Genomic DNA, 23784 nt, shown 5'->3' on the forward strand with positions numbered 1-23784 from the left:
TCGAGCCCTACAGCAGGGGTCCAGTCATCTACATGCATCCACCATCCTTTCCTTCCTGCCCTGTGATGAAGGACATACTTTTCCACTGGCTACAGTGACCCTCACATTTTGGGGGATCCATGAAAATGTTTTAACTTGTTTTCAGATCAAAAGATAAAGTCATGAACGAACTTTTAAAGAGAAAAATCTCAGTCTATAATCTGCATATATGACTCTCCATGCCAATGCAGTCATAAAATGCAATCTTTAGTATCCTGATATAGAAGGAGATATCATCAAGGCAAAAGCATTCAGGACCCATGAATGTCACAGGCAGATCTGCTTAAAGCCACCTTAACAGGACACCATTCAAAGGTTTGCAGACCCCATTTCTCCTCTCCTTCTGTATGTTTTAGTCCCACCCCTACCGGAAAACCTCCCTAAACCAGAAAAGCTACACCACACGAGAGCCACAGTTTATTTGGAGTGGACACCCTGTTTCTTGGCCCCACTGTGGACAGCCTAGAATAATCTACGTCTCTCAAACTTTTAGAGCTTTCATTTTTTCTCTACCCAATAAGAGAGAATCAGTTTGAAATGAGTCCTAAGGACCTTTCAGGCCTAAGGTGCCAATTCTCGGATGGGCTGATCTTGCAGACGGTGTTGCTGCCACTGACGGACCAGATCCCGTCTTCTGACCACGGGAACTTAACAAGTTAGCTAACCACACCTATGAAACGGGTGTGCTGGAGATTGCTGTAGGTTCTCCATCAGTTCCTGATATAACCCACCGAGGCACTTTACAACCTCTGACCAAGAAAGGCACAGAAGAAACACTAAGGTATCATTACTGCTGTTTGCTATGCTGGTTGCAAGGACCACCCCCTACCCCCATGAACAACTTACTATTTTATTTTTTTTAAGGACAAAGAAATTTTCTTCCCAGTACACTGACCCTTGTTTCAGGTTGCAGTCCATCTCTGGTCCACGATTTCTGGTTCCATCAATCCCGCCCTTCCCTGAAAATGGCTGCAAATGACACCAAGTCTCCCCAGCCCTTCACGGCAACGACCAGGGGACAGTCATGAGGAAAGTCCAGGTCTAACATACATGCGTCTCCCAGCCAACTCTCTCTGCCGTTTCCGTCACAAAGCACAAGGTTTTAGTCTGAACTCAGTGTGTATCAACAGTCTTTTTCTCTTGCCTCTCAGTACAAATGTTATTCAGCCTCCCATCTGCCAGACATGGAGCTCATGTGCCAGGGACCTGGGAGGTCTTAAAAAGGAGAGTTTCTCACTTTGCCAAACACCCCTTCCTTTTATGGCTGCCCGGGCTCCTCCTGTATTTCTGTTCAGCTACTCACTCTTTCTCTCAGGATAGCCCCCCACCCCCACCCCGCCCCCAGGGGCCCTCAGAGTCTCCTCTTTGACACCCGCACTCCCAATTCTTGAAAATGCTACCACTTTGCCTCTCTCCCTGGACCTCTAAGGGACCTACGCAGCCGGATGGCCGTTGCCATGGAGATCTCCCTGCACCCAGGCCCCACCCTCCTCTCCAATCCAGCACCCTTAGTGAGCTGAACCTCACCACACCAAAGCACAAGGACGCGCACACGCGAACACCATGACTGCACACGGTGAAAATCTGACCTCTGTGGTTCTTCTCTGGATCTCCATTTCCATGCAGACCCACAGTCGCACACACTTTTCCCACACCATACTATCCCGCATCATCCCACCCTACGAAAAAGAGGACACCAGGGTGCTCTGAAGCGATGAGGGGAAAGGTTTGGACGGAGGCTGACTGACAGTAAATAGGGTTTCCTAGACACAACCACCGCTCCAACCCTTACATAGCCCCCTCCCATCCATCCTCCCCCAACGAAGAGACTTGGACTACAACTCCCAACAGGCCAAGGAGCCTGAAGTCCTGAGTTAAAGAAACAAGGCACGCTGGGAGACGGAGTCTCGGCGTGTTGCACCTGCCGCAGGAACCCGGGAAGGGAGGAGGGTGGATGGAGAAGATGGAGTGTAGTGCGGATGCGGTGGGAGCAGCCTGCAGGGCATCTTTCCTCAGACCCAAGCCTTCCGTCCTCTGCGGAAGCCGAGGAACACATGCTCACTCAATGTCCTTCCCCAAGGTGCGGCAAAGGAGCCCCCTCCCCCAACACCCTCCTCCGCAGCCTGGGCTCTGCAGGAGTTGTTCAGGCTGGACCGGACCCGCACTACCAAGCTCGGGAAGGGGTGCGAGGGAGCTGGGTTGGAGAGAGGGTAATGAAAGAATGTGTGGGCAAAAATAACCTTTAAGCAAGCAAACAATAAGCAAAAAAATAATAATAATAAGCTCGGGGACACCTTCCACTTATGGTAAGGGCTCCAAGGGCACCAGTCTTAGAGTCTCCAAGTCTCTTCTTCTCCCTTCCCAGACCCCTCCCTCTGCCCGCTAGGTCACTCACCACCTTCCAGCGATCTTTGACCACGTAGTTGGCCGGCAGGATGTCGGCCTGCTCCCCTCCCCCACTCATGTTGGTTTCGTCCTTAAGAGCAGCCGCTAGGCACTGCATCCGCCAGCCGGAGGGAGGGGTGCCCGCAGGGCCTGCCCTTGGGGGGCCATCTACCTGGGGGAGTGAGGAGGGGCAGTGAACAGCCTGGCTGCCACCCTAGACCACCCGATAGCTCAAAAGGGAACCCCATCCTGCTGGTGGGCACCCTTCCCACGCCTGGGCAGATGTTCCAGGAGTTACTGAGGGAAATACTCCTGGGATGGAGGTCGGTGGAAGAGAGAGTTATAAACCACAAACAGGAGATGTGAAAAATCAGCAGCAGGACACACACACACACACACACACACACACACACACACACACACACACGATGAAAACAGGAGAGGGCAGAGATGTGTGAATAAGCCAATGGGGGAACTGCTTACCGTGGAGACATTCCAAACTATTGAATGAAGATGCGTTAGCTAGCCGGCATAATAGCCTGAGACCCAAGAATGACTAGTCTGAGTCACTCTACCTGCTGAGTAGGGTAAGCCATGGGATACCCCACATCAGAGTGGCCAGCCAGCCGACCAGAGAGATGTGACCATCAAGAAAAATGATGACAAACACAGCAGCCCCTAGAGGGTGGTGTGGAGGCAGATGGCCTGTTGAGAGGTACACACTACACTCAGTGGGAGCTGACCCCGCTGGCTGACATGCGACCGGGGAAGCCAGGATGTGTGCCAACTGTGAACACAAGCCCATGGACGCAAGCTGTGGATTTCAGAAGAATGGGATCCCAGTGGCTACTCCACAGTGGCCAAGGTAGACTGAACAGGGGAAGAGCAGGGTGCTATCTAAGGGAAGGCAGGCTCTGCCCTTACCACAGGTCTGGGTAGGCAGGGGCGAGGAAGCCCCTGAGCAGCTCTTCCTAGGTCTCTCAGGAATCAGACAGAAGGAATGCAGCTTCTATTGTGCTTGGGTGGATAAAGTTGAGTACTGGAGACAGTATCCCAACCTCGAGATCCACTAAAACACAAGTTATCCAAAGAAATGTGTATGTGTGTACACCTGCGTGTGCCTGTGTTTGTGTACCCCTCCGTATGAGTGTATGTTAGTGTACACGTGTGTAGGGAAGGGGCCAGAAAAGATGAATTTCTGCCGAGCAAACACAGGATTTGGAACCAGCATCCTTCTCACCTTTCCTCCACAGAAACTTTATGTGCTCTCTGCCCCACTCCAACCATGACCCTGGAGACACACACACACACACACACACACACACACACACGAGTGGAGGAAGTCATTCAGGCTGGGGACTGGGGATAGGAGAGAAGGAAAGGCATAGAACTTGTATCTAGACATCCTGATAAGGGCAGGGTGGTTTGTGAGGGCACTGAGACAGCCTTCACCAGGTCACTGGGGCACCACAGGACGTATGAAGAGAAAGCACCTCCATGAAGAAAGATGCTGTTACACTGATAGCTTTGTTGTGAAATGACGAACTGAGTCCCTCCAATTCTTACAGTGCCAGGGCTGTGGAGGATAGGAGTTTGGAAGGCGGTAGAGACATGAGGAAGATGGAAAGAGACAGAGTGGGGGCTCTGGAACCTAGATGGGACAAGTCTGAGGCAGCTGGCCATGGTACCACACACCTGGGATCCCAGCACTCTGGAAGTGGAGGCAGAGGGATGAGGGACTCAAGACTGGTCATGGCTTCACAGCAAACTCAAGGCCAGCCTGGTCTACAAGATACTCTAACTAAAACAAGAGAAAAAAAGTAAACAAACAAAAAAAGGCTTGGAGAAGCAATGGAACCTGTATGAAGGAGCCCTTAGCTGGAACCAATTGTAGCTTCGGCCCTAGTGTCCCAGAGGTCATGGGTCCCAGCACAGTGGGGGAAAAAAGTTAGGTTTGGGCTGGGGAAGCTCAATGGTTGAGGGTGTACTGAGAATGTTCAAGGCCCCAGTTTCAACTCCCAACATCATTTTTTAAAAATTAATAAAAAGGGGGCTGGGGGCCTGCCAAGACCGTTCTGTGGAAAAAGGCCCTTGTCATCCATTCTGATAACCTGAGTTTGATTCCGGAGACCTAGGTGGTTAAAAGCGGGGGTGGGGGGCGGGAGACAGCTCCTGTAACTTGTCCTCTGACCTCCACATGTGTACCACGGCATGTGTATTACCCTCTACGCACAGAATAAATAAATAAAATGTGATCGAAAGGTGGGGCTTGAGATACAGCTCAGTAATAGAGCACTTGCTAACAAGTACACTCAGTCCCCAGTACTGAAAAGAAGAAAGAAAAAAAAAAAGTTGAGCAACCTGGATGGACTTCTCAGTCCTGCACAGTGTGGCTCTGCAGGTGGGTGGGGGAAATGTGTGCTGTTCACACTTTGTACGTAGGAAAATCTTCAAGGAATGGGTGAGGAGAGAAAAGTAGGACTGGGCCATCCTGTCCACCTCCCTTCCCAGAGGACGCTTCCGAAGATCCCACTTTAGCCCAGATTGGGTTGACAAGCATGGCTGACCAGCTACACTCTCAGGTCCCGGGGTGTGTGTGTGTGTGTGTGTGTGTAGGCATGGCTGTGTGCATGCATGAGAATGTGGGCCAAGTGGCGAGAGCAAGCTAAGCGCTTACGAGCATATTGTGGTTTGGGGAGAGTTGACGTGCCGCTATTCAAGGCGTGAGGCCGGTGTGTGGGAATCTCAGAGCCCAGGTAGGGAGAGTTGAAGCCATGAGGAGCGGAAGAGGTCTGGAGGAGAGTGCAGCGAGCCGGGCAAGTCAGAGTGACAGGATGAGGGGAGGAGGGGGTAGGCAAGTAAGACAAGAGACTGGCGGAGATCATGGTGGCAGGGACAGTGACAGGACCACGGGAGGGGCTTCTGGGCACGGCTGGGAAGTAAAAAGGTTGGCTGGTAGGAAGAAGGGACGAACTGAGGATGGAAGAGAGGGTCTGCAGACATCTGAACGACCTGTCAGAGGTGACAGGAGGGAAATCGCAGGGACGAGGGACGCGGGGTTGGGGAGGGTGGGTCTGTGCGGGGGGCTGGGAGCAGCTCCAGGCCTCAGGCTGTGGCCCAGGCAGCGTAGGCCAGCGTCCCGGCTCCTAGCGGCGGCGGCGGCGACCGCTGCGGGACGGGAGCCGAGCCCTGGGAGGTGAGCCCGGCGGGAGGCCCGATGTACCCCAGGAGGGACCCCGGCCCACCCTCCGGGCCCCGCCCCGCCTCACCTGCTCGGTGTCCGCTGCGGCTGCGGCTGCGGCTGCGGCGGCGGCGGTGAAGGCAGCGGCGCGGGGCGGCGCATCCCCCGGGGCCGGGGCGGGGCGGGGGCGGCTCAGTGAGGCGCTGGGCGGCCCGCTCCCTCCGGCGGCGGCGGCGGTGGCCTCCCGACCCCGACCATCCCGGCCCGGCCCGGCCGGGCCCCGATCCTCCTCGGGCGACGGCGGCGGCGGCGGCGGCGGCGGCAGCGGAGTGGGGAGCTGCCCACAATGCACTGCGCCGCCAGCATCAGCACCAGCCCTGACATCACCGCCCCACCACCCTGGCCCTTACATCACTGCCGTTTTTTTTTTTTTTTTTCTGACATCACGTTCCACTCTGCCCCCCTAGACCCTGCACGGGAACTCTCTTATGGTCTCGTTACAGCTACCAGGTTCTGTTAACTGATCTATGCCGTTCACTTGACCACAGGCTCCTTCCTTACCTGTTCCCAGAAACTTCTCTTGTCTCCATCACCTTTTATCTCCCCACTTCCCAGAATATCCCCTTTACTCTTCGCCTGACCCCATTAGCCTCCCCTGACCCCCGATTCCATCCTCCACGCAGCCACCGTACTAGCTCTTAAGACTCCTCAACCTGCACTCGTTCTTCCCATACGACTCTATCATAGTCTCTCCTAACAGCATCCCACATCTGCACACACTACCCCTCACCTGTTACCCTCCTCACCAAGGACTTGCCTTCTCTCCCGGCTTACCTGCTCCTTATTTGGCCCTTCCTTCCAACTGTTGACAGACTCAGTCACTCTTATTGCTTACCAAACAAGATACACATCCTTTACTGTGACATTAAAAACTCTTTCCAACATGTTCCCACAAGGCTATTACGCTCCTGACAGATGGGGATTACTCAATATTCTCTGAATATACTCTGCACTTTGCCTGTCTCGGCTCCTTCCCCTGTTGCTTATACCCTCAACAAATGCAGAGGGGGCATCGCCAAGGACAACAGTAATAGCAGCAGGCACACCTGCCAGACACAGTAACTTACTTAATCTCTATAAGTAAGAAACCTAAACCCTATGGAGAAAGAGCACTCACTGCGCAAGCTTACAGACCCACACTTGGGTCATCCTAGCGCCAGAGTAAAAAGCCAGGAGCTGCGGTGGGTGTCTCCAGACCCAGCACCAGGGAAAACAGACAGTCAAATCCTTAGAGCTTGTTGTTGGGCAATCTAGCTCCAGGTTCAGTGAAAGAAGAGACCTTATCACAAAGCAATAAAGAGGACATACACGCACACACCCACACATGAGCACACACACATACACACGGAGACACAGACAGAGACAGAGAGAGGCAGAGAGAGCTAGAAAGAAAACTCGATGGGATAAAAGTGTTTCTCTCGGAGACTTGACAACCTAAGTTCTGTTCATAGAACTCATGGTGGAAGGAGAGAAGCAACTCCCAAAAAGTCGTCTTCTGACTTTCACATATGCACTATGTACCCAACCCAGCATGCACAGGTCCTCACCATATATACAAGCCATGCACACACATAATAACAATTATAATAAATTTTAAAGGAAAAATGAAATGATGTTTTCAGGAAAGCAGATGCCACTGAAATCATCGTGTTAAGTGAATAAGCAGACTCAAAAAGACAAATACTTCGTGTTTTCTGTCAAATGCAGAACCTCGTCTGACAGTGTAGAAAGGAGCCTGAGGCCCAACCGGGGCTTGAGGTCAATCCCCAGCCCCACATGGTGGAAGAAGGGAAGCAAGTCCCAAAGGTTGTCCTCTGGCCTCCATGCATGTTCCATGGCACAGAAGCACACGTGCATGCACACGTGCACAAGTGAAAATATTGTTGTGTGTCGTGAAATTAGAAAGCAGTCCTTGAAAGAGGCCGAAGAGAGCCTAAGGGACACGGGGAGTAGGGAGGGTGATGAAGTAGGTGTGTGTGATAAGGAAGCAGAGGAGGAATTGAAGGGATCCAGTGGGGTCAGTTCGTGAGATGAGGGTAGTGGGGGTCGGATACTGAACAAGAGCAAAATACAGACACACATAAGTACAAAACGGCATCATGCGATCTCTTCTTTCATATGTTATGGCTTCTTTCATGTGCTATCCTTTAATAAGAAAGGGTGGGGCAGAGACACGGCTGGTAAGATGCTTGCTACTCAAGCAGGAGAACCAGAGATTCCTCACACTCAACCCCCGTGGGAAAGACAAAGCTAGGTCTACAGTGCGGGCTGCAATCCCAGAGCTGCTGTGGTGACAGGAGGGTCCCAGGGGTTTAACAAAGCTGGGGGGCTCAGGGTTCAGTGAGATACTCTCTCAACAAATAGGGTGAAGTGCCATTGAAGACGCCTGATATCAACCTCTGGCCTCTACACACACACACACACACACACACACACACACACACAGAGAGAGACAGAGACAGAGACAGAGACAGAGAGATGAAGACAATGACAAAGACAGAGACACAAAGACAGAATGAGAATGAGAATTTTTTATTTTATTGTTTTGTTTTTGTTTTTGTTTTTGTTTTTCGAGACAGGGTTTCTCTGTGTAGTCCTGGCTGTCCTGGAACTCACTCAAACTGGCCTCAACTGGCTGGCCTCAAACTCAGAAATCTGCCTGCTTCTGCCTCCCAAGTGCTGGGATTAAAGGCGTGTGCCACCACCGCCCGGCATGAGAATTTTTTAAAAGTCTAGGCCTATATGTTTTAATCCCAGCACTCAGGAGGCAGAGGCAGTTGGATCTCTGTGAGTTGGAGGCCCCCTGGTCTTCAAAGGGAGTTTCAGGACAGCCAGGGGTACACAGAGAAATCCTGTCCTGAAAAATCAAAACACAAGTGTCTTCTGTGTCTCCTGGGGCTGGGATGCAGCTCAGGTAGTACAATGCCTGCTTTGCAAACTCAAAGCTCTGGATGAAACCCCTGCTTCCCTCCTTCCCAGACTGTCTACATTTCTACTTAATATGTCCATTTTCTTCTTGTAACTTTCAAAGTATGAAATAGTTACAATAACTGCTTTAGTGTACTTGTTTGTTAACTTCATTGTCTGAGCAATTTCTGGGTAATTTAATTTTAACTTATCTTCTGAGCATGGGTCATATGTTTTTCTCTTCATTCAATGTTTAGTATTTTTTTTCAACATTAAAAAAATTTTAAATACAAAAGAAAACAAAAACCAGGGCTTGGGCTGAAGAAGTGGTCTCAGCCGTCAGGGGTTTCTCTTGTTGTTGCTGTTTGGAGTTTTGTTTTCTTGTTTGTTCTGTTGTTATATTTGCTTTTATTTGAGAGATTTTTTTTTTCATCCAGACATCTCTCAATAAGTACCTGGGTCGCTCCTGAAGCTTGTCCACTGTGGATCGAAAAGTATGTGGAATGCCCCTGCTGCTTAGTCTGATTTAAATGCCTTTTAAAAAAGATTTTACTTACTTATTTTATCTGTAAGGGTGTTTTGTCTGCATGTAAGTCTGTGCAGACTCCTGGACCTGAGGGAAACTGTATCTGATCCCATGGAACTGGAGTCAGATGCAGTTGTTAGCTACCATGTGGGTTCTGGAAATCGAATCCTGGTCCTCTGGAAGAGCAGTTTGTTTACAGATTGGGCCATCTCTGCAGCCTCGTGAATGCTATTCCTTTGTTTACACATTCATAGCTTGGATCTATGGACCATAACGAATTCTTGTTAATCCTCTGAGAAATCTCATACTTTCTTCCTGTCTTCTGGATCATAACGTGTTCACTAGTGGTACCCAAAGAGTCTGGGCCCTCCTGACCCAGCTGACACTCACCTAGTGTACTGGCTGGTTTGTGTGTCAACTTGATACAAGCTGGAGTTATCTCAGAGAAAGGGGCCTCCCTTGAGGAAATGCCTCCATGAGATCCAGCTGTAAGGCATTTTCTCAATTAGCGATCAAGTGTGGGAGGGCCCATTGTGGGTGGTGCCATCCCTGGGCTGGTAGTCTTAGGTTCTATAAGAAAGCAAGCTGAGCAAGCCAGGGGGAGCAAGCCAGTAAGTAACATCCCTCCATGGCCTCTGCATCAGCTCCTGCTTCCTGTCCTGCTTGAGTTCCAGTCCTGACTTCCTTTGGTGATGAACAGCAGTGTGGAAGTGTAAGCTGAATAAACCCTTTCCTCCCCGACTTGCTTCTTGGTCATGATGTTTTGTGCAGGAGTACAAACCCTAAGACATCTGGTTTTGCTGTCAGTTTTTAATCATTGCTTTGTTATTGTTATTGTTTGAGACAGGGTCTCCTGTAGCCCAGGCTGGCCTCAGATTTGCTGTGTAGCTGAGGCTGGCCTTGAACTCCTGATCCTCCTGCCCTCACCTTGCAAGTGTTGTAGGCATGTGCCACCACACCTGGCTTGTATTTTGCTTTTAGTAAACCCAATTTTGTTTTACACTTATTTAGAAAGTTTATTTATTTATTATGTGTGTGGGTGTCTGTCTGCATGGATGTTTATGTACCATGTGCCTCGTGCTGACAGAGGCTGACAGAGGCTGACAGAAGGTATTGGAGCCCTTGGAACTGCAACTACTCCATGGCTGCTGGAAACCAAACTCATGTTCTGTGTAAGAGCATCCAGTGTTCTCAAATGCTAAGCCGTCTCTTTCCCAAATCTAGTGCCAGTTTATTGGGTGTCGAATACTGTGAGCCAGCCTCATGGATGTCTCAGTTTGTCTTCTCAGCTCCAGGACACTGCCAGGCTCAGCCAGAGCTGTTCCACTGTGGCCTGGAACCCTACAGGCGATAAATTGGGGTCACTGTCAAGTCCACTCTGCTTGCTTTGTCTTTCCCCCATACCTGGCCCTACACCGTCAGACACCTGTTATTCGAATGTATTCAGTCCACTTTTCATGTCTGGCTACTTCCTGTATGGGATCACATCTGGTCTGAGTGTCAAATGGCAAAAAAATGTGAAGATAATCTGGAAGGGACCTTCCAGGAGCTTTACTTCTGCTTCTCTGGAGCATCAGTGCTCTGACACTTCACTGAACCGGGTTATTCCCGTTCTTCCGGTTCTGGGCTGTGGCCTCACTCTATCCAAGGCCAAACAGAGCCGAAGGCTCACATTCCTCACTCACTGGCCCCTTTAGTACTTCCTTCAGAGCCCACTCTGTATCTTACACAAAATAAACACACTAAAAATGTGTCCCAACTTGTATATTAAAGGGGACTTAAAAGACATGAGATCCAGTGAGATGGCCCAGCGGGGCAAGCCCAACAACCCGAATTGGGACCCCAGGACTTACGTGGGAGAAGGAGAAAAAGTAAACCCTTACAAGTTGTTCTTTAATCTACATACATACATACATACATACATACATACACGCACACGCATGCGCACATGCAAACACATGAATGCATACACGCTTATGCACGCACGCGGACACGCACACACACACTAGGAGGGACTGGAGAGGTGGCTCAGAGTCAAGAGTATTGCTGCTCCTCGGGGCCTCAGGCTCAGTGCTCACACCAGGCTGCTTACAGCTGCCTGTAATCCCAGTCCCAGGGGACCCACTACCGGTTTCTGGTCTCGTCAGGCACCTCATGTATGTGCTACACACACATTCGAGCAAAATGCTCCTACAAGTACAATAAAAAGAAACCTTAAAACAAAACGTGACAGGGTCTCATGCTTTAGCAATGGCTGGCCTGAAATTTATAGAGATCTGCCTGACCGTGTCTCCTGAATGCTGAAATTAGTGTGTGGCCATCATGCCTGGCAAGAAAACAAATCTTAAAAACAAACAGGGAAGTGGTGGGGAGATGATGATGGTGGTGGTGGTGGTGGTTGTGATGATGGTGACTATGACGACAATGATGATGACTATGACGATGACAATGATGACGGTGGAGCTAGAGATGGCTCTGCAGTTAGGAGCACTGGCTGCTGTTGCAGAAGACCTGGGTTTGTTCCCAGAGCTGGCATGGTATCCTATGGCATGGTCTTTAACTCCCATTCCATAGGAGCCAGCATTCCCTTCTGGCCTTCTTGGGCACCCACGTGATGCATGGACCCAGAGCCAGGCTGAACACCCATGTGCATAAAATTGTAAAGACAAATAAAAATGTTTTTTCAAAGATAACCTTTAAAGAAAGACACGACATGAATGTAACGCTTAGAAGCGTAGCGTGCAAGGCAAGAAGCTGGCTAAACCCGTTAGTTCCGTTGAGTTTGGGTCCTCACTACGGAAATAGAGGCAGTACTTATTTTTGGAGGGATTGGGAGTCGGATGAGGCAGATACAAACTGTGAGGAGCTGGAACTTTTGCTTAAGGGGTTGGTGGAGTGGGGGTGTAACCCAGAGCCTCCAGCAATGAACACGGAACTTCACTAAACTCCAAACCTGAAGACCCGGTTCTTGGCACAAGCGCAGCACTGAGAGTGTTTGTACTGTAATTATTATTTATTTGAGGTAATTTTGCAAGTGAGTTATTATTATAGTTAAAGCAAAAACTTGGGACAGGGTCTGGGCCTGGGGTTCTAGCAGAGGAGATAGAGTGATTGCTTAGAATTTGTCAAGCCCTGATGCTTCTGCGCAGCTGTGAACACATTCTGAAGGATTTTATCATCAAGCGGGCACAAGGATGTTAGACAAGACACGGAAGTGGGTAGTGCAAGCCTGGGAAGGGAAATAAAGATAGCTTGAGGCAATGTGGCTGCAGACCTGCAACATTCCAACTCTCTGAAGTCCTGGTAGTCACCCTTGGAGAAACTAACACCGTGTGGCTTTTTCTGCGTAATCTCACTTCACACACCTTAACCAAGTTTTCCTCTTAATTCAGTTCTTTGACAATTTCATACCTGGATGTATTGCGTTCTGGTTATTCTCTCTCCTCTCCCAGTTGGGAGGTTTTGTGAACCATTAAGTTTAACCAGAGCCATCTCTGTGACCCTTAGGTTAGAACTAATGGGTGGAGCTCTGTGCCGTCCCCAGTGGGTACAAAACAGAAAACTCCCCTTTTCCTTAACCTATCAGTAGGAAATAGTTCTGCAATGAGGGTGGGGTTGGGGCCCTCCCTCCCTCCAGGCATGGCTGTGAATAGTTTTGTTCTTCTGTAGACCCAGGGTGTCCATCTTAAGCCAAGTGCTGGCGACCGCAGCAGCTGTGTCCTAGGTAGAACGTGGCATTCACGGCTCCTGTGTAACTTGTGGGCCCCTGGGTTATTTTTCTTTTTCCTTCTGGTTTTATCCCAACTAAGATGGGGGTCACTGAAGGAGTCCCCATCTCCTCAGAGTGGCTAGCAGACTGTGGCAGGAAGATCTGGGATTGGGAGATCTGGAGGGAGGCAGGGCCAGAGTGGTGGCCATGGAACTGGTCCCGGGGAGTCAGATTCTAGGAAGTGTAATAGTCTTGCCCAATTTTGTATCTCTGTACCCATAAATTAAAGCATCCCTTATCCCTCATCAGAAGTGCTTCTTTTTGCAGATTAGTAGAGTCCCACAACTGGTCAAGAAGACTGCAGAGCATTTGAATGTAAATGTGCCCTGTCTGTCCCTCCACAGTTCAGGGATCGTCCTGGAACGGTGGGTTGAAAGACTGAGGGACTGCCGTGAGACAGGATTCCTGGACATGACAGTGGGGTTACACACATAAACTCATAGCAGCTGGGACCGTCTGTGCAAGATCAAGCTGGTTCACACTCTAGCCTGTGTGGGGAAGACAATTCTGTGACAATTGATGTAGCTGAGCAGCCTCTGACAGTTAATGGCTGCCGGGGCAGACAAGACCCGTTTTTCTTCAGGGATGCAGGCCCTGAGAGGCTGCCTGTACTTGCTCCAGTAGATGGTCCCACACCGGTGGCAGGTAGCACTAATGGGCTCAGTGGGTGGGGAGGGAAGCTGGAGAGATGGCTCAGTGGTTAACAGCACTGGCTCCTCTCCCAGAGGACACGGGTTTGATCGCCAGCACCTACATGGTGGCTCACTGTGTCTTTTAACTCCAGCTCCGGGATATCTCATGTGTTCTTTTGGCCTCTTGGGACACCAGGCATCCACATGATGCATAAACATACACTCACTCAGTCAAAGCATCTATACACATAAAATAATAAAATGATAATAAAATATTTATTTATTTATTTATTTATTTATTTATTTATTTTTGGTTATTTGAGACAGGGTTTCTCTGAGTAGCCCTGGCTGTCCTGGAACTCACTCTGTACACCAGGCTGGCCTCCAACTCAAAAATCCGCCTGCCTCTGCCTCTCAAGTGCTGGGATTAAAGGCATGCGCCCGGCATATTTTATTATTCTTACATGTAGTATTTTAATCAAATCTACCCCAATCTCTCCCCTCCAATTCATCTTCCATTCCCTACACCAACTTCATTTTTATTTATTATTTAAAAATAATTATAGCCGAGCAGTGGTGGCGCACGCCTTTAATCCCAGCACTTAGGAGGCAGAGGCAGACGGATTTCTGAGTTCGGGGCCAGCCTGGTCTACACAGTGAGTTCCAGGACAGCCAGGGCTATACAGAGAAACCCTGTCTCGAAAAACAAACAAACAAAAACAAAACAAAAGAATAATAAAATACTTTAAAAATAAGTTAACATCCGCCCCACGCTGCCCACTCCCGATACTTCTGCCGCTCGCCTGCGCCCCGGAAGCTGCCCCTGCTCGGGGGTCATGATGGGCAGCAAGATGGCTTCCACCAGCAGGGTCGTGCAGGTAGTGAAGCCACATGCTCCATTAATAAAGTTCCCTAACAGAAGAGACAGACCTAAACTCAGTGTCTCAGAAGCTTTGGGATCTGCTGCACTACCCTCCCACTCTTCTGTAATTTCACAGCATTCTAAAGGAAGCATGTCCCCAGATTTACTGATGCATCAGGGGCCACCAGATACTGCAGAAATAATAAAATCATTACCTCAGAAATACAGAAGGAAACCTGTGTCTCAAGAGGAAATGAAATTTATCCAGCGTGGGTGTCCAGAGTAATCGTCGTGGCTGCTGCTTGTCACCAGACAGAAGGATTAGCTTTACAATAAAGGACTTCCACAATGTCAAATGAAAAGTCATATATTAAACAACCTTAATAAATATTCTGTAAGCAGGATGAAGTATAGAAACTCCAGGCGGTCACTTGTATCTCCTACGTTATGTATCTTGGTCAGCTTCCCCACAAGCTGACCTGTACACTTATTAAAGTCTACATTTAAAAAAAAATAATAAGTTAACAATTTTTTTTTTTTTTTTAATTTTGGAAAGACTAATGAGAACCAATCACAGTTGCCCATGGATCCCGTACAGAGCTTGAGAGCACTGGGGTCATACAGAACTACTTGAGTAGCCAGGAGCTGGGGAGAGGCAGGTCACGGGGTGGAGTCAGAACTAATGAGCGGCTTGGCTCTGGAAGAGCCTATCCGGGAAGCGCGAGCTCGCCGAAGGTCCCCTTTCCGCCGGGAGTCGCTTTCCCAGGTCACGTGGCGGCGGCGGCGGTTGCGCGCGCGGCGATGGCGGCGTGCGTGGAGCAGGCTCCGCGCTCTGTGTACTTCTGCGGGAGCATCCGCGGCGGGCGCGAGGACCAAGCGCTGTACGCGCGGATCGTGGCGCGGCTGCGGCGCTATGGGAAGGTGCTCACTGAGCACGTGGCTGATGCTGAGTTGGAGCCGCCTGGTGAGTCGGCGCCGGCTGGAGGCTCGCAGGCTAGAGGGTCTGTAGGCTAAGAGGACTGGCTGACTAGGGACTTGCCCGCCAAGGGACCCGCTGGCTAGGGGACCCGCAGGCTGGCCTTGTAGGTTAGGGGGCCTGCAGACCAGGACCTGAAAGTTAGTGGGCCGGCTGGCCGAGGAAGGTCCTGGTTTATGCCTCTTCTGCATGTGCATGCCCCATGCGCACATCAGATGACCCTCTCCGGCGCACTGGAAGCAAGTGAGAGCCCAGACCCAGCATTGGACTAGCGAGGCTTTGATGGGCTCTTCGGAATTAGCACTCCTCCGATAGGAAAGTTGTACCTAGAAACTCTTGTACTTCTGCTCCAAAAAGTATTTCTCCCTTGCCCCAAGCAAGAACAGACTCCTAAACTGTGGACTCTAATGCAGTTCTGGGAGAATCTTTTAAACGACAAAGAATCACTAGATAAAAATGCGAGGGGATTGGAAAGGACCTGTTAGTGCTTACGCGTGGCTAGCTCATGGCGTGCTTAGTTGGTAGTCCTCTACCTTCCTTCAGCGCCAATACCCGCACTCTGGAGGCTGAGGGAGGATGAGTTCCAGGCCAACCTGGGCAACAGAGTTAGACCCTGTCTCAAAGAAAAATGAGACAAAACAGACTAGCGAGTGTGATAGCCTGGGGGAAACCTTTGAATCTGGTTTTTCTCCCCTAGTTACTTTATTTTCTTTTCTTTTTTTTTTTTTTGTTGTTGTTTTTTGGAAATGGGCTGTCATGTCCCACAGTGACCTCAGACCTGCTGTGTGGCAGTGGATGACCTGGAACTCCCTATTTCTGTCTCTGCCTCCCACGTGCTAGAGTTGCAGGCACCTGTCGCTACTCTCAACTTGTTAGTTTTTTGAGACAGGGTCTCTCTACATATCCCTGACTATCATGGTACTTACAGTGTAGACGAGGCTGTGTTGGAACTCAGAGATCCCTCAGCCTCTGCCTCAGGGACTGAGATTATAGGTATGTGCCACCATCCTCAGGCTCACAAAAGAACTTTTAGACAGCGTGGTTCTTCTCCGCCACCGGCAGAGCCTTACCATCCTGAACAGCAGCGTTTATTCAGACTGGAAGCCGTGATCCTGGCTGTCTGACAAGTTATGTCTCTTGGATTCAGAGTTGAGTCAGTCCTTTCCCCACACCCAGCCCCAGCTGCACATGTCACCTTGCACAGGATTGCATTTTTCTTGTGTCTGTTTGATTCTTTACCCCACTGACAGAATCCTCTCCTGGCCTGGCCTTTGTGGGGTTCCTCTCTCTGCCCCTCCCTGTGCAGGGTATATATGAAAAGCAGCAAGAGCATAGAAGTTACTGGACACTGAATTGGGGTGGGGAACACCCTTGACCAGCATGCCCTCAATCACAGGGGAAGAGGCTGCTGGGGGCGACCAGCTCATCCATGATCAGGACCTGGCCTGGCTGCAGCAGTCAGATGGTGCGTAGTCCTTCCTGCCTGTGGGCTCCTTTGTGATGTCAATTCCTGGGATATCCCTGGCCTTACTGTCCCCACCACAGATAGACCATAGTCCTGACCTTAAAAGTCCCAGGTATTGTCTTATTTTTCTTTCTTTCCAGTGGTCGTGGCCGAAGTGACACAGCCATCCTTGGGTGTGGGCTATGAATTGGGCCGGGCAGTAGCCCTTGGTAAGCCAATTCTATGCCTGTTCCGACCACAGTCTGGCCGAGGTGAGTATTCCAGCCCAGGGTGGCTTATTCCTTCCGGGCTTTCTGGCAACTCCACATCCGTTTCTTCCTTTCCCAGTGGACTGGGGCAGGGAGCAGAGTGGGGATCACCAGAGGGAGTCGGTTTCACATTTTCCCCCTTCCCAGTGCTTTCTGCCATGATCCGGGGAGCAGCTGACGGCTCGAGGGTCCAGGTGTGGGACTACGCAGAGGGAGAGGTGGAGACCATGCTGGATCGGTACTTTGAGGCTTGTCTTCCTCAGGGGATAGCTTCCTCCAGTAACCAAAGTGCCTGACTTAACCCTACTTTATTAAAATAAAATTAAATTTATTTTTTACGTATATTTTAACTCCATGTATGTATGTAACCACATTCATCCTGGTGCCCAGAGGTCAGAAGAGGGTACCACATTCTCTGGAACTGGTATTACAGATAGTTGTGGGCCTCTGTGTGGGTGCTGGGAACTCAACCCAGGTCCTCTGCAAGGGTAACAAGTGCTCTGAGCTCTGAACCTTCTCTTTGGCCCTGGCCCAACTTTATTATTAAATGCTGACCCCTGACATTTCTCTGGATCATTCCTGCTCCAGCCTCAGTAGTAAGAAAAGGTTCATTTAGCTGGGTATGGTGGCACAACCTCAGGAGGCACAGTGTGGTGGTTTGTATATGCTTGACCTAGGGAGGGGCACTATTAGGAGGTGTGGCCTTGTGGGAGGAAGTGTGTCACTGTGGGCGTGGGCTTTGAGGCCCTCCTCCTAGCCACCTGAGAACAGTCTGCTGGTTTCCTTTCAATGAAGATGTAGAACTCTCAGCTCCTCCTGCACCATGTCTGCCTGGACACTACCATGCTCCCACCTTGACGATAATGTACTGAACCTCTGAACCTGTAAGCCAGCCCCAATTAAATGTTGTCCTTTATAAGAGTTGCCTTGGTCATGGTGTCTCTTCGCAGCAGTAAAACCCTAACTAAGACAGAAGTTGGTACCAGGGACTGGGTACTGCTGTGATAGGTCTGACCATGCTTTTGTGTGGAGGAATGTAGATTTGGGGACTTTGAAAAGCCGTGGAATGCTTTAAATGGTGTTTAATGGGCCATCCTAGCAGGAGTATGGATGACTTTGTTGCTGAGAGCTCTACATCTTCACGGAAAGGAAGCCAGGAGCAGACTCTTCTCAGGCAGCTAGGAGAAGGGTCTCAAAGCCCTCCGCCACAGTGACACGCTTCCTCCAACAAGGTCACATCTCCTAATAGTTCAACCCCCAGGACCAAGCATATTCAAACCACTACACATAGGCAGGTAGATTTCTGAGTTCAAGGTCACTGTGTTCTATATAATGAATTCCAGGACAGTCAGACCTATGTAGAGAGACCCTGTCTCAAAAACAAAAAACTCTATACTGGCAGTGCTGGGACCGGCCCTGGCTTTTCCATTCCACTTCACTGTAGAAAATAGAAGGGCCCTGCTTTAACTAGGTCCCCAGGAGAAAGGCACCTTGTCAACCTTTCCGGCCCTGGGGAGCACTTAGGTATGGAAGGAGGCCAGGTATTGGGTGGGCTGCATTCTTGTCATCTCTCAACCTAGATCTGTGCTTCCAGTTATGACTTGAGGTCAAGGCTTTGGCTTTCTCAGAGGACAGAAAAGTCTGGACATCTAAGGAAAACAGGAAACATGGAGGTGGGCTGGTGAGCTGGCTCAGCAGCTGTGGGTGCTTCACATCAAGCCCGAAGACCTGGGTTCTATCCCAGGCACATGGAAAAGAGACCTGACTCCTGGATGCAGTCTCTGACCTCCATACCAACACACGCACCACGGCATGTACACACATGCAGTCTCTGACCTCCATACCAACACACGCACCACGGCATGTACACACATGCAGTCTCTGACCTCCATACCAACACACGCACCACGGCATGTACACACATGCAGTCTCTGACCTCCATACCAACACACGCACCACGGCATGTACACACATGCAGTCTCTGACCTCCATACCAACACACGCACCACGGCATGTACACACATGCAGTCTCTGACCTCCATACCAACACACGCACCACGGCATGTACACACATGCAGTCTCTGACCTCCATACCAACACACGCACCACGGCATGTACACACATGCAGTCTCTGACCTCCATACCAACACACGCACCACGGCATGTACACACATGCAGTCTCTGACCTCCATACCAACACACGCACCACGGCATGTACACACATGCAGTCCTATGTTTTGAAGAATGAGAAGAGTGTTGTGAGGAAATTCAAGGAGTGGGGGTGAGGAGGGGCTCCGCCTGTGAAGTGTGTGAAAAAAGGTTTATTCAGTAAACGGAGGGTGCTTCAGACACCGGGATTCCCTGTCACATGATGCCCTGCGGCCCCGCCCCTCTCCCTTAGTCATAGGATTCATCATCTTCATCCTCGTCACCAAAGAAGAAGGTCTCTCGGTCCAGGTTCTCAGACTCCTCGTCGTAGGAGAAGCTGCCATTGTCCAGTTCCTCATCCAACACGTTATGCCACTCAGGCATATCCTCTTCCTCCTCCTCTTCTTCCTCCTCCTCCTCCTCTTCATCTTCCACTTCCAGCCCTGAGGAGCCCTGGGGCCTAGAGAGAGCCACCACACTCAGCCAAGAAGCCTGGATTCCTCTTCCCCTCCCCAGGCTCTGCCCAGCCTACTCACTGATCACTGGGCACGTTGGACCCTTTCACCTCCCGGGTCTCTACTGAGGGACTCTGCAGTCCAACCCGGAAGTCCTGAAAGGAGACAGGAGGGTCTGAGGAGCAGAAGAGGAGAGGCTACCGGGCCTTGGGCCTGGCATCCTTTCCCCTGGTGATTCCTGAGAACCAGACTCTCAGGAGCTTCCATCCAGGCTCTGAAGTTTAACCTGGAAGTCTCCAGTGGCCTGCACTGCACAGCAGGTACCCTGCCTGGTTACTAAGCAGTCAGCAAGGGACCCAAGAACAAGCTTCATAGTTTGAGCTCTAAACCTGTGCTCCAGAGCTGTCAAGAGCCCTGTGGCTCCCTTACTCCCACCCCACCCCTCCCCGCACATCCCTGACCCCCACTTGTTGGAGTATGGTCTGAGAAAGTGCTGGCTGGCACTCATGAGCACCTGGGCCCAGACCCCTGATTTGGGGAAACCCACTCCTTTGTAAGAAGCCCCAGGAGGTTAAATGTCACAGCAGACTGGCTCAGGCCTCCTGACACCATCACACCCCCTAAGACAAGGTTTTTCTGTGTTGCCCTGGCTGTCCTGGAACTCACTCTGTAGACCAGGCTGGTCTTAAACTCAGAGATCCACCTGCCTCTGCCTCCCCAGTGCTGGGATAAAGGCGTGCCATGGGCCTACTAACACCCCTTGAGCCCCTTGCTGCATTTCCCTCAGGACTCCCTAAGGCAGGACTGTCAGGGCAGTACCTGGGTCGAGTGTTGCAGGATGGCCAGCAGCCTCTCCTGGATCCTCTGCAGCAGCTCCGTGCCTGTGCTGAGGCAATCCGCCCGCAGGAGGCGCAGGGAGGAGGCCAGGTCCTGGCAGCTCAGCAGGGTCTCCTCTGAAGGAGCAAGGCCAGGACTTGCTCTCTTCTCCCATCCACTCCTCCCCCCACAAACACCTACGGAGCATCCACCAAGTGCCAGGCTGAGCTGTCAAGACTCATGGTGCTCACCCACCAGGAGCATATCTGTGACCCAGGCCCTCGTGTCATGGGCTTTAGACCTGAGAGAGCTAGGCAGAATGAAGGGGAGGAAAGGAACGGAGCGAAGGCAGGGGCTTTGAACAACCTGTTTGACAGGGCGTTGGTGCTGGGCTCACCGAGAAGGATCTGCAGGGCATTTGTGTGCAGCTCCAGGTTCTCGGTCTGCTGCTCTACCACATCCATGTACTCCGTGTCCTGGCTGTAGAAGCTGTAGACACAGGCATAGGCCAGCACCTAGGGGAGCCCCAGCAGTATATCCAGCCTGAGTCCCGGCACCTCCACCTCACGTGTCCTCTTCTGGGTTCCTCCATCCAAGCCCACTCAGCCCCCTCGGCCAGCACACCCCTCCCCTTCTTGCCTCCCCCACTGCTACAACCTTTCGAGCCTGCTCGAGGGCCCGGCAGGCATCTTGCAGGAAGGTGAAGGATTTGGGTGGAGGCACCTCATGGATGGCAGAGGCCTGGTTCCGCAGGTTGATAGCAAACTCCTGTATGAGGCAAATGCTGTCATAGCCCTTGAGGTCTGTACTTCAGGCAGTCACGCAGCCCTCTGATGGCCCACCCACTGACCACGGCTCACCCGGGCCTGATGGTGGAAGGTGCACCTCTCGTTATAGTCCTGAAACCGCTTCTCCTGGCGAGCTGCTTTGCTCACCTGGTGAGGAGGATACATGGAGGGTGGCTGGGTGCTTGTTCTGACAGGCTGGGGTTCTTAGAAGGCCACTATCCATAATGCCCCTCTACACTTCACCCACAACTATCATGTAATCCTCCCGGCTGTCCTAATATTCGCCTTCCTTTACATGGAAATGCTGGGGCTTGTTTCCAGCCATAGTGTTTGGGAGGCCCCACCCCACACTCCTTGCCTGGCTCTGGTGCCTGTTTGGCCTGCCTTGCTCATTCCAGGCTTTCTTTGGTCACCCGGGTGGAGGCGGTGTGCCCAGAACAGAGTTCTCTAAACTTCATGCTTCAGCAACTCCTGTTAACCTTTGTCCAGACTGCTACCCCATTGTTCTGGGAACACACTTCGCCTGTCCTGACTGGCTGGCCCAATGCCATGCCCCGCCCCGCTGCCGTGCCCCGCCCCGCTGCCCCGCCCCGCCCCGCTGCCGTGCCGTGCCCCGCCCCGCTGCCATGTCCCGCCCCGCTGCCGTGCCCCGCCCCGCTGCCGTGCCCCGCCCCTTACCATGGCAGAACAGTTGTAGTAGTCCTTGTGGCTTGGCTTCCAGGACTTGAGGCAGCGCCAGCAGAACCCATGGTTGCATCTCGCACAGGTCATGCTATGGAGGATTTGAGCTCAGCAGAGGGCATCTGCCTCTGGATAAGGGTGGCGAGGGTACCCGGGGGCTAGACACCCCAGTGACAAGCTGGCTTTTCCAGCTGCCCCTAGGCTCCATCTTCCCAAGTCCTGCTAAGTACACCCTTGCTTTGGGCTTCCCACACAGCAGACTTAAAGCCTGGGTGGAGGAATCCAGGAGGTGACCCTTGGGGACACTGAATGTGGGCTGTGGATTTGACAAGCTTTCACAGTAAGCTCGAGTGTCTTCCTTACTGCCGGCCTCCCCGACGCCATGTTCCCAGGCCCCCTGTACCCCACTTACTGCAGACACCCCTCGTTCTTCTCGATAGGCGCCTGGCAGCTGGGACAGCGTTTGGAGATGAGCTTGGCTAGGTGCTTGCTCTGGGCCTCCACGCTCATGCCATCATAGTAGCCGCCGTCGTCGACCCACTGGGACATGTGGCCACAGCTGGCAGGGTAGTGCGCCTAGGTGGGCAAGTGTGAGGGGCACAGCCAGCTCAGCCACCTCACACCTGTGTGCGCGAGCTCAGGCGCTGGGCAGGGACGGTGGAGCACCCACCTCAGGAAAACTACAGCTGAAGCAAGAGGCCCAGCCGCACTTGGAGCAGGTGGTCCCGCTGCCCAGGCCCTGGCGGCACAGGATCCGGTCACAGCCCTGAGGGTTGGTGCACCACGTCAGGTTGGAGCAGCTTTCCACGTAGCCTCGCAGAAGGGCCTTCTCATACTGTGGGCAGAGGCGAGTGCACACGTTGTGAATGCTGGGAGAACAGGACTCTCCAGGAGGCTCTGAAGGCCTGGGCACCAGAAAGCCAGCCTGCCCACTGGGTCCATGGAGGGTTGGGGTGGGGGTGGGGTGTGTACCTTGGAGATGACCTCTGGAGAGGAGACAATGTTCCGGATGAAGGCTCCAGTGGGCTGGGCAGGACAGTCAGCGATGGGGCAGGTACAGTTCAGCACAAAGTTCTGTTCTATCCGAGTTGTCAGGTACTCATTCCAGCAAGACTGCCAGGACAAAAGGAGAAGCTGATCAGGGACAGGCAGCCTGGCCACTCTCTGTTCGCTCACCTTCCACAGCTTCCAGAAAGCCAGAGATGGAGGGCTCTGGGCCCACCTCACTGCTGACCCTGCCTTCCAGATAGCTTGGTTTTCCGGGACAAGGCTAAATTGTAGTTATCTTTGAGGATGTATGGGGCTTGGGCGCTGGCCTAACTACAATCACTACCAAGGAAGTAACAGTCAACAGAAAGGATCTAAAGAAACAGAAATAACCATGTGTGTCGGCTTAGACAGGGCCCAGTGAAAGGCTGGTGTATCGCAGGCTTGGTCCCCAGTGGAAGCAGTGTTCAGTGGTGGGGCTTTTATGGGGTGGTTGGATCATCCGGGTTCTGCCTTGACCAATGAGTCACTCCACTACTCAAAGATGGTTGACACAGATCACTGGGGATGGGCCTCTGAGACCACCTTGACCGCCTAGAGGTAAGCAGCGGTCCCCTGGCCTTTCACCGTGATTTTCTGCCTCATAGGCCTAAAACCAGTGGAAACAACCAGCTGCACACTAAAAACTCCTAAACCGTGAGCCGAACAGATGTTTCTTCCCTTACGCTATCCTCTCAGGTACTTGTCACAGCGATGTATATGTAATCAACACCAGAGGTGAGGACGGAGCTGAGAGTGACTCAGTGGCTAAGACTTGCTGTTCCTCTAAAAAACCCAGGTTTAATTCCTGCACCCACAT

At 51.6% G+C, this 23784-nt stretch overlaps 3 protein-coding genes and 1 pseudogene across 5 annotated transcripts in view; 2 read left to right on the forward strand and 2 right to left on the reverse strand.

Annotated features, from left to right (window-relative positions):
- Positions 1–5788, reverse strand: part of Ttbk1 (tau tubulin kinase 1) — a 44977-nt gene extending 39189 nt beyond the window's left edge. Inside the window, exons 1-2 of one of the 3 annotated variants that reach the window (XM_034521850.2) lie at positions 5694–5788; positions 2435–2596 (exon numbers count right to left, since the gene is read on the reverse strand). In XM_034521850.2, coding sequence (XP_034377741.1) covers positions 2435–2542 — 108 coding nt within the window. In that variant the 5' untranslated portion in view covers positions 2543–2596; positions 5694–5788. Of the gene's footprint in view, positions 1–934; positions 1199–2434; positions 2597–5693 lie in introns of those variants that run through there. The other 2 variants (XM_076915303.1, XM_076915304.1) reach the window with 2 other exon arrangements.
- An 8479-nt stretch (positions 5789–14267) lies between these two features.
- Positions 14268–14839, forward strand: LOC117722609 (alpha-ketoglutarate dehydrogenase component 4 pseudogene; annotated as a pseudogene).
- A 275-nt stretch (positions 14840–15114) lies between these two features.
- Dnph1 (2'-deoxynucleoside 5'-phosphate N-hydrolase 1) lies at positions 15115–17392 on the forward strand. Its single transcript, XM_034521621.2, has 4 exons — positions 15115–15325; positions 16734–16802; positions 16943–17053; positions 17198–17392. Exons 1-4 carry the CDS (start codon positions 15163–15165, stop codon positions 17344–17346), a joined length of 492 nt encoding a protein of 163 aa, XP_034377512.1. The 5' UTR covers positions 15115–15162; the 3' UTR covers positions 17347–17392.
- A 1959-nt stretch (positions 17393–19351) lies between these two features.
- Cul9 (cullin 9) overlaps positions 19352–23784 on the reverse strand; it is a 41036-nt gene continuing 36603 nt past the window's right edge. The window contains exons 32-41 of the mRNA XM_034521279.2: positions 22911–23051; positions 22609–22773; positions 22351–22514; positions 21936–22029; positions 21330–21404; positions 21127–21237; positions 20867–20984; positions 20473–20606; positions 19735–19808; positions 19352–19658 (exon numbers count right to left, since the gene is read on the reverse strand). Coding sequence (XP_034377170.1) covers positions 19448–19658; positions 19735–19808; positions 20473–20606; positions 20867–20984; positions 21127–21237; positions 21330–21404; positions 21936–22029; positions 22351–22514; positions 22609–22773; positions 22911–23051 — 1287 coding nt within the window. The 3' untranslated portion in view covers positions 19352–19447. The remainder of the gene's footprint in view (positions 19659–19734; positions 19809–20472; positions 20607–20866; positions 20985–21126; positions 21238–21329; positions 21405–21935; positions 22030–22350; positions 22515–22608; positions 22774–22910; positions 23052–23784) is intronic.

This window comes from Arvicanthis niloticus, chromosome 17, assembly GCF_011762505.2.
Source record: "Arvicanthis niloticus isolate mArvNil1 chromosome 17, mArvNil1.pat.X, whole genome shotgun sequence".
Taxonomy (NCBI): domain Eukaryota; kingdom Metazoa; phylum Chordata; class Mammalia; order Rodentia; family Muridae; genus Arvicanthis; species Arvicanthis niloticus.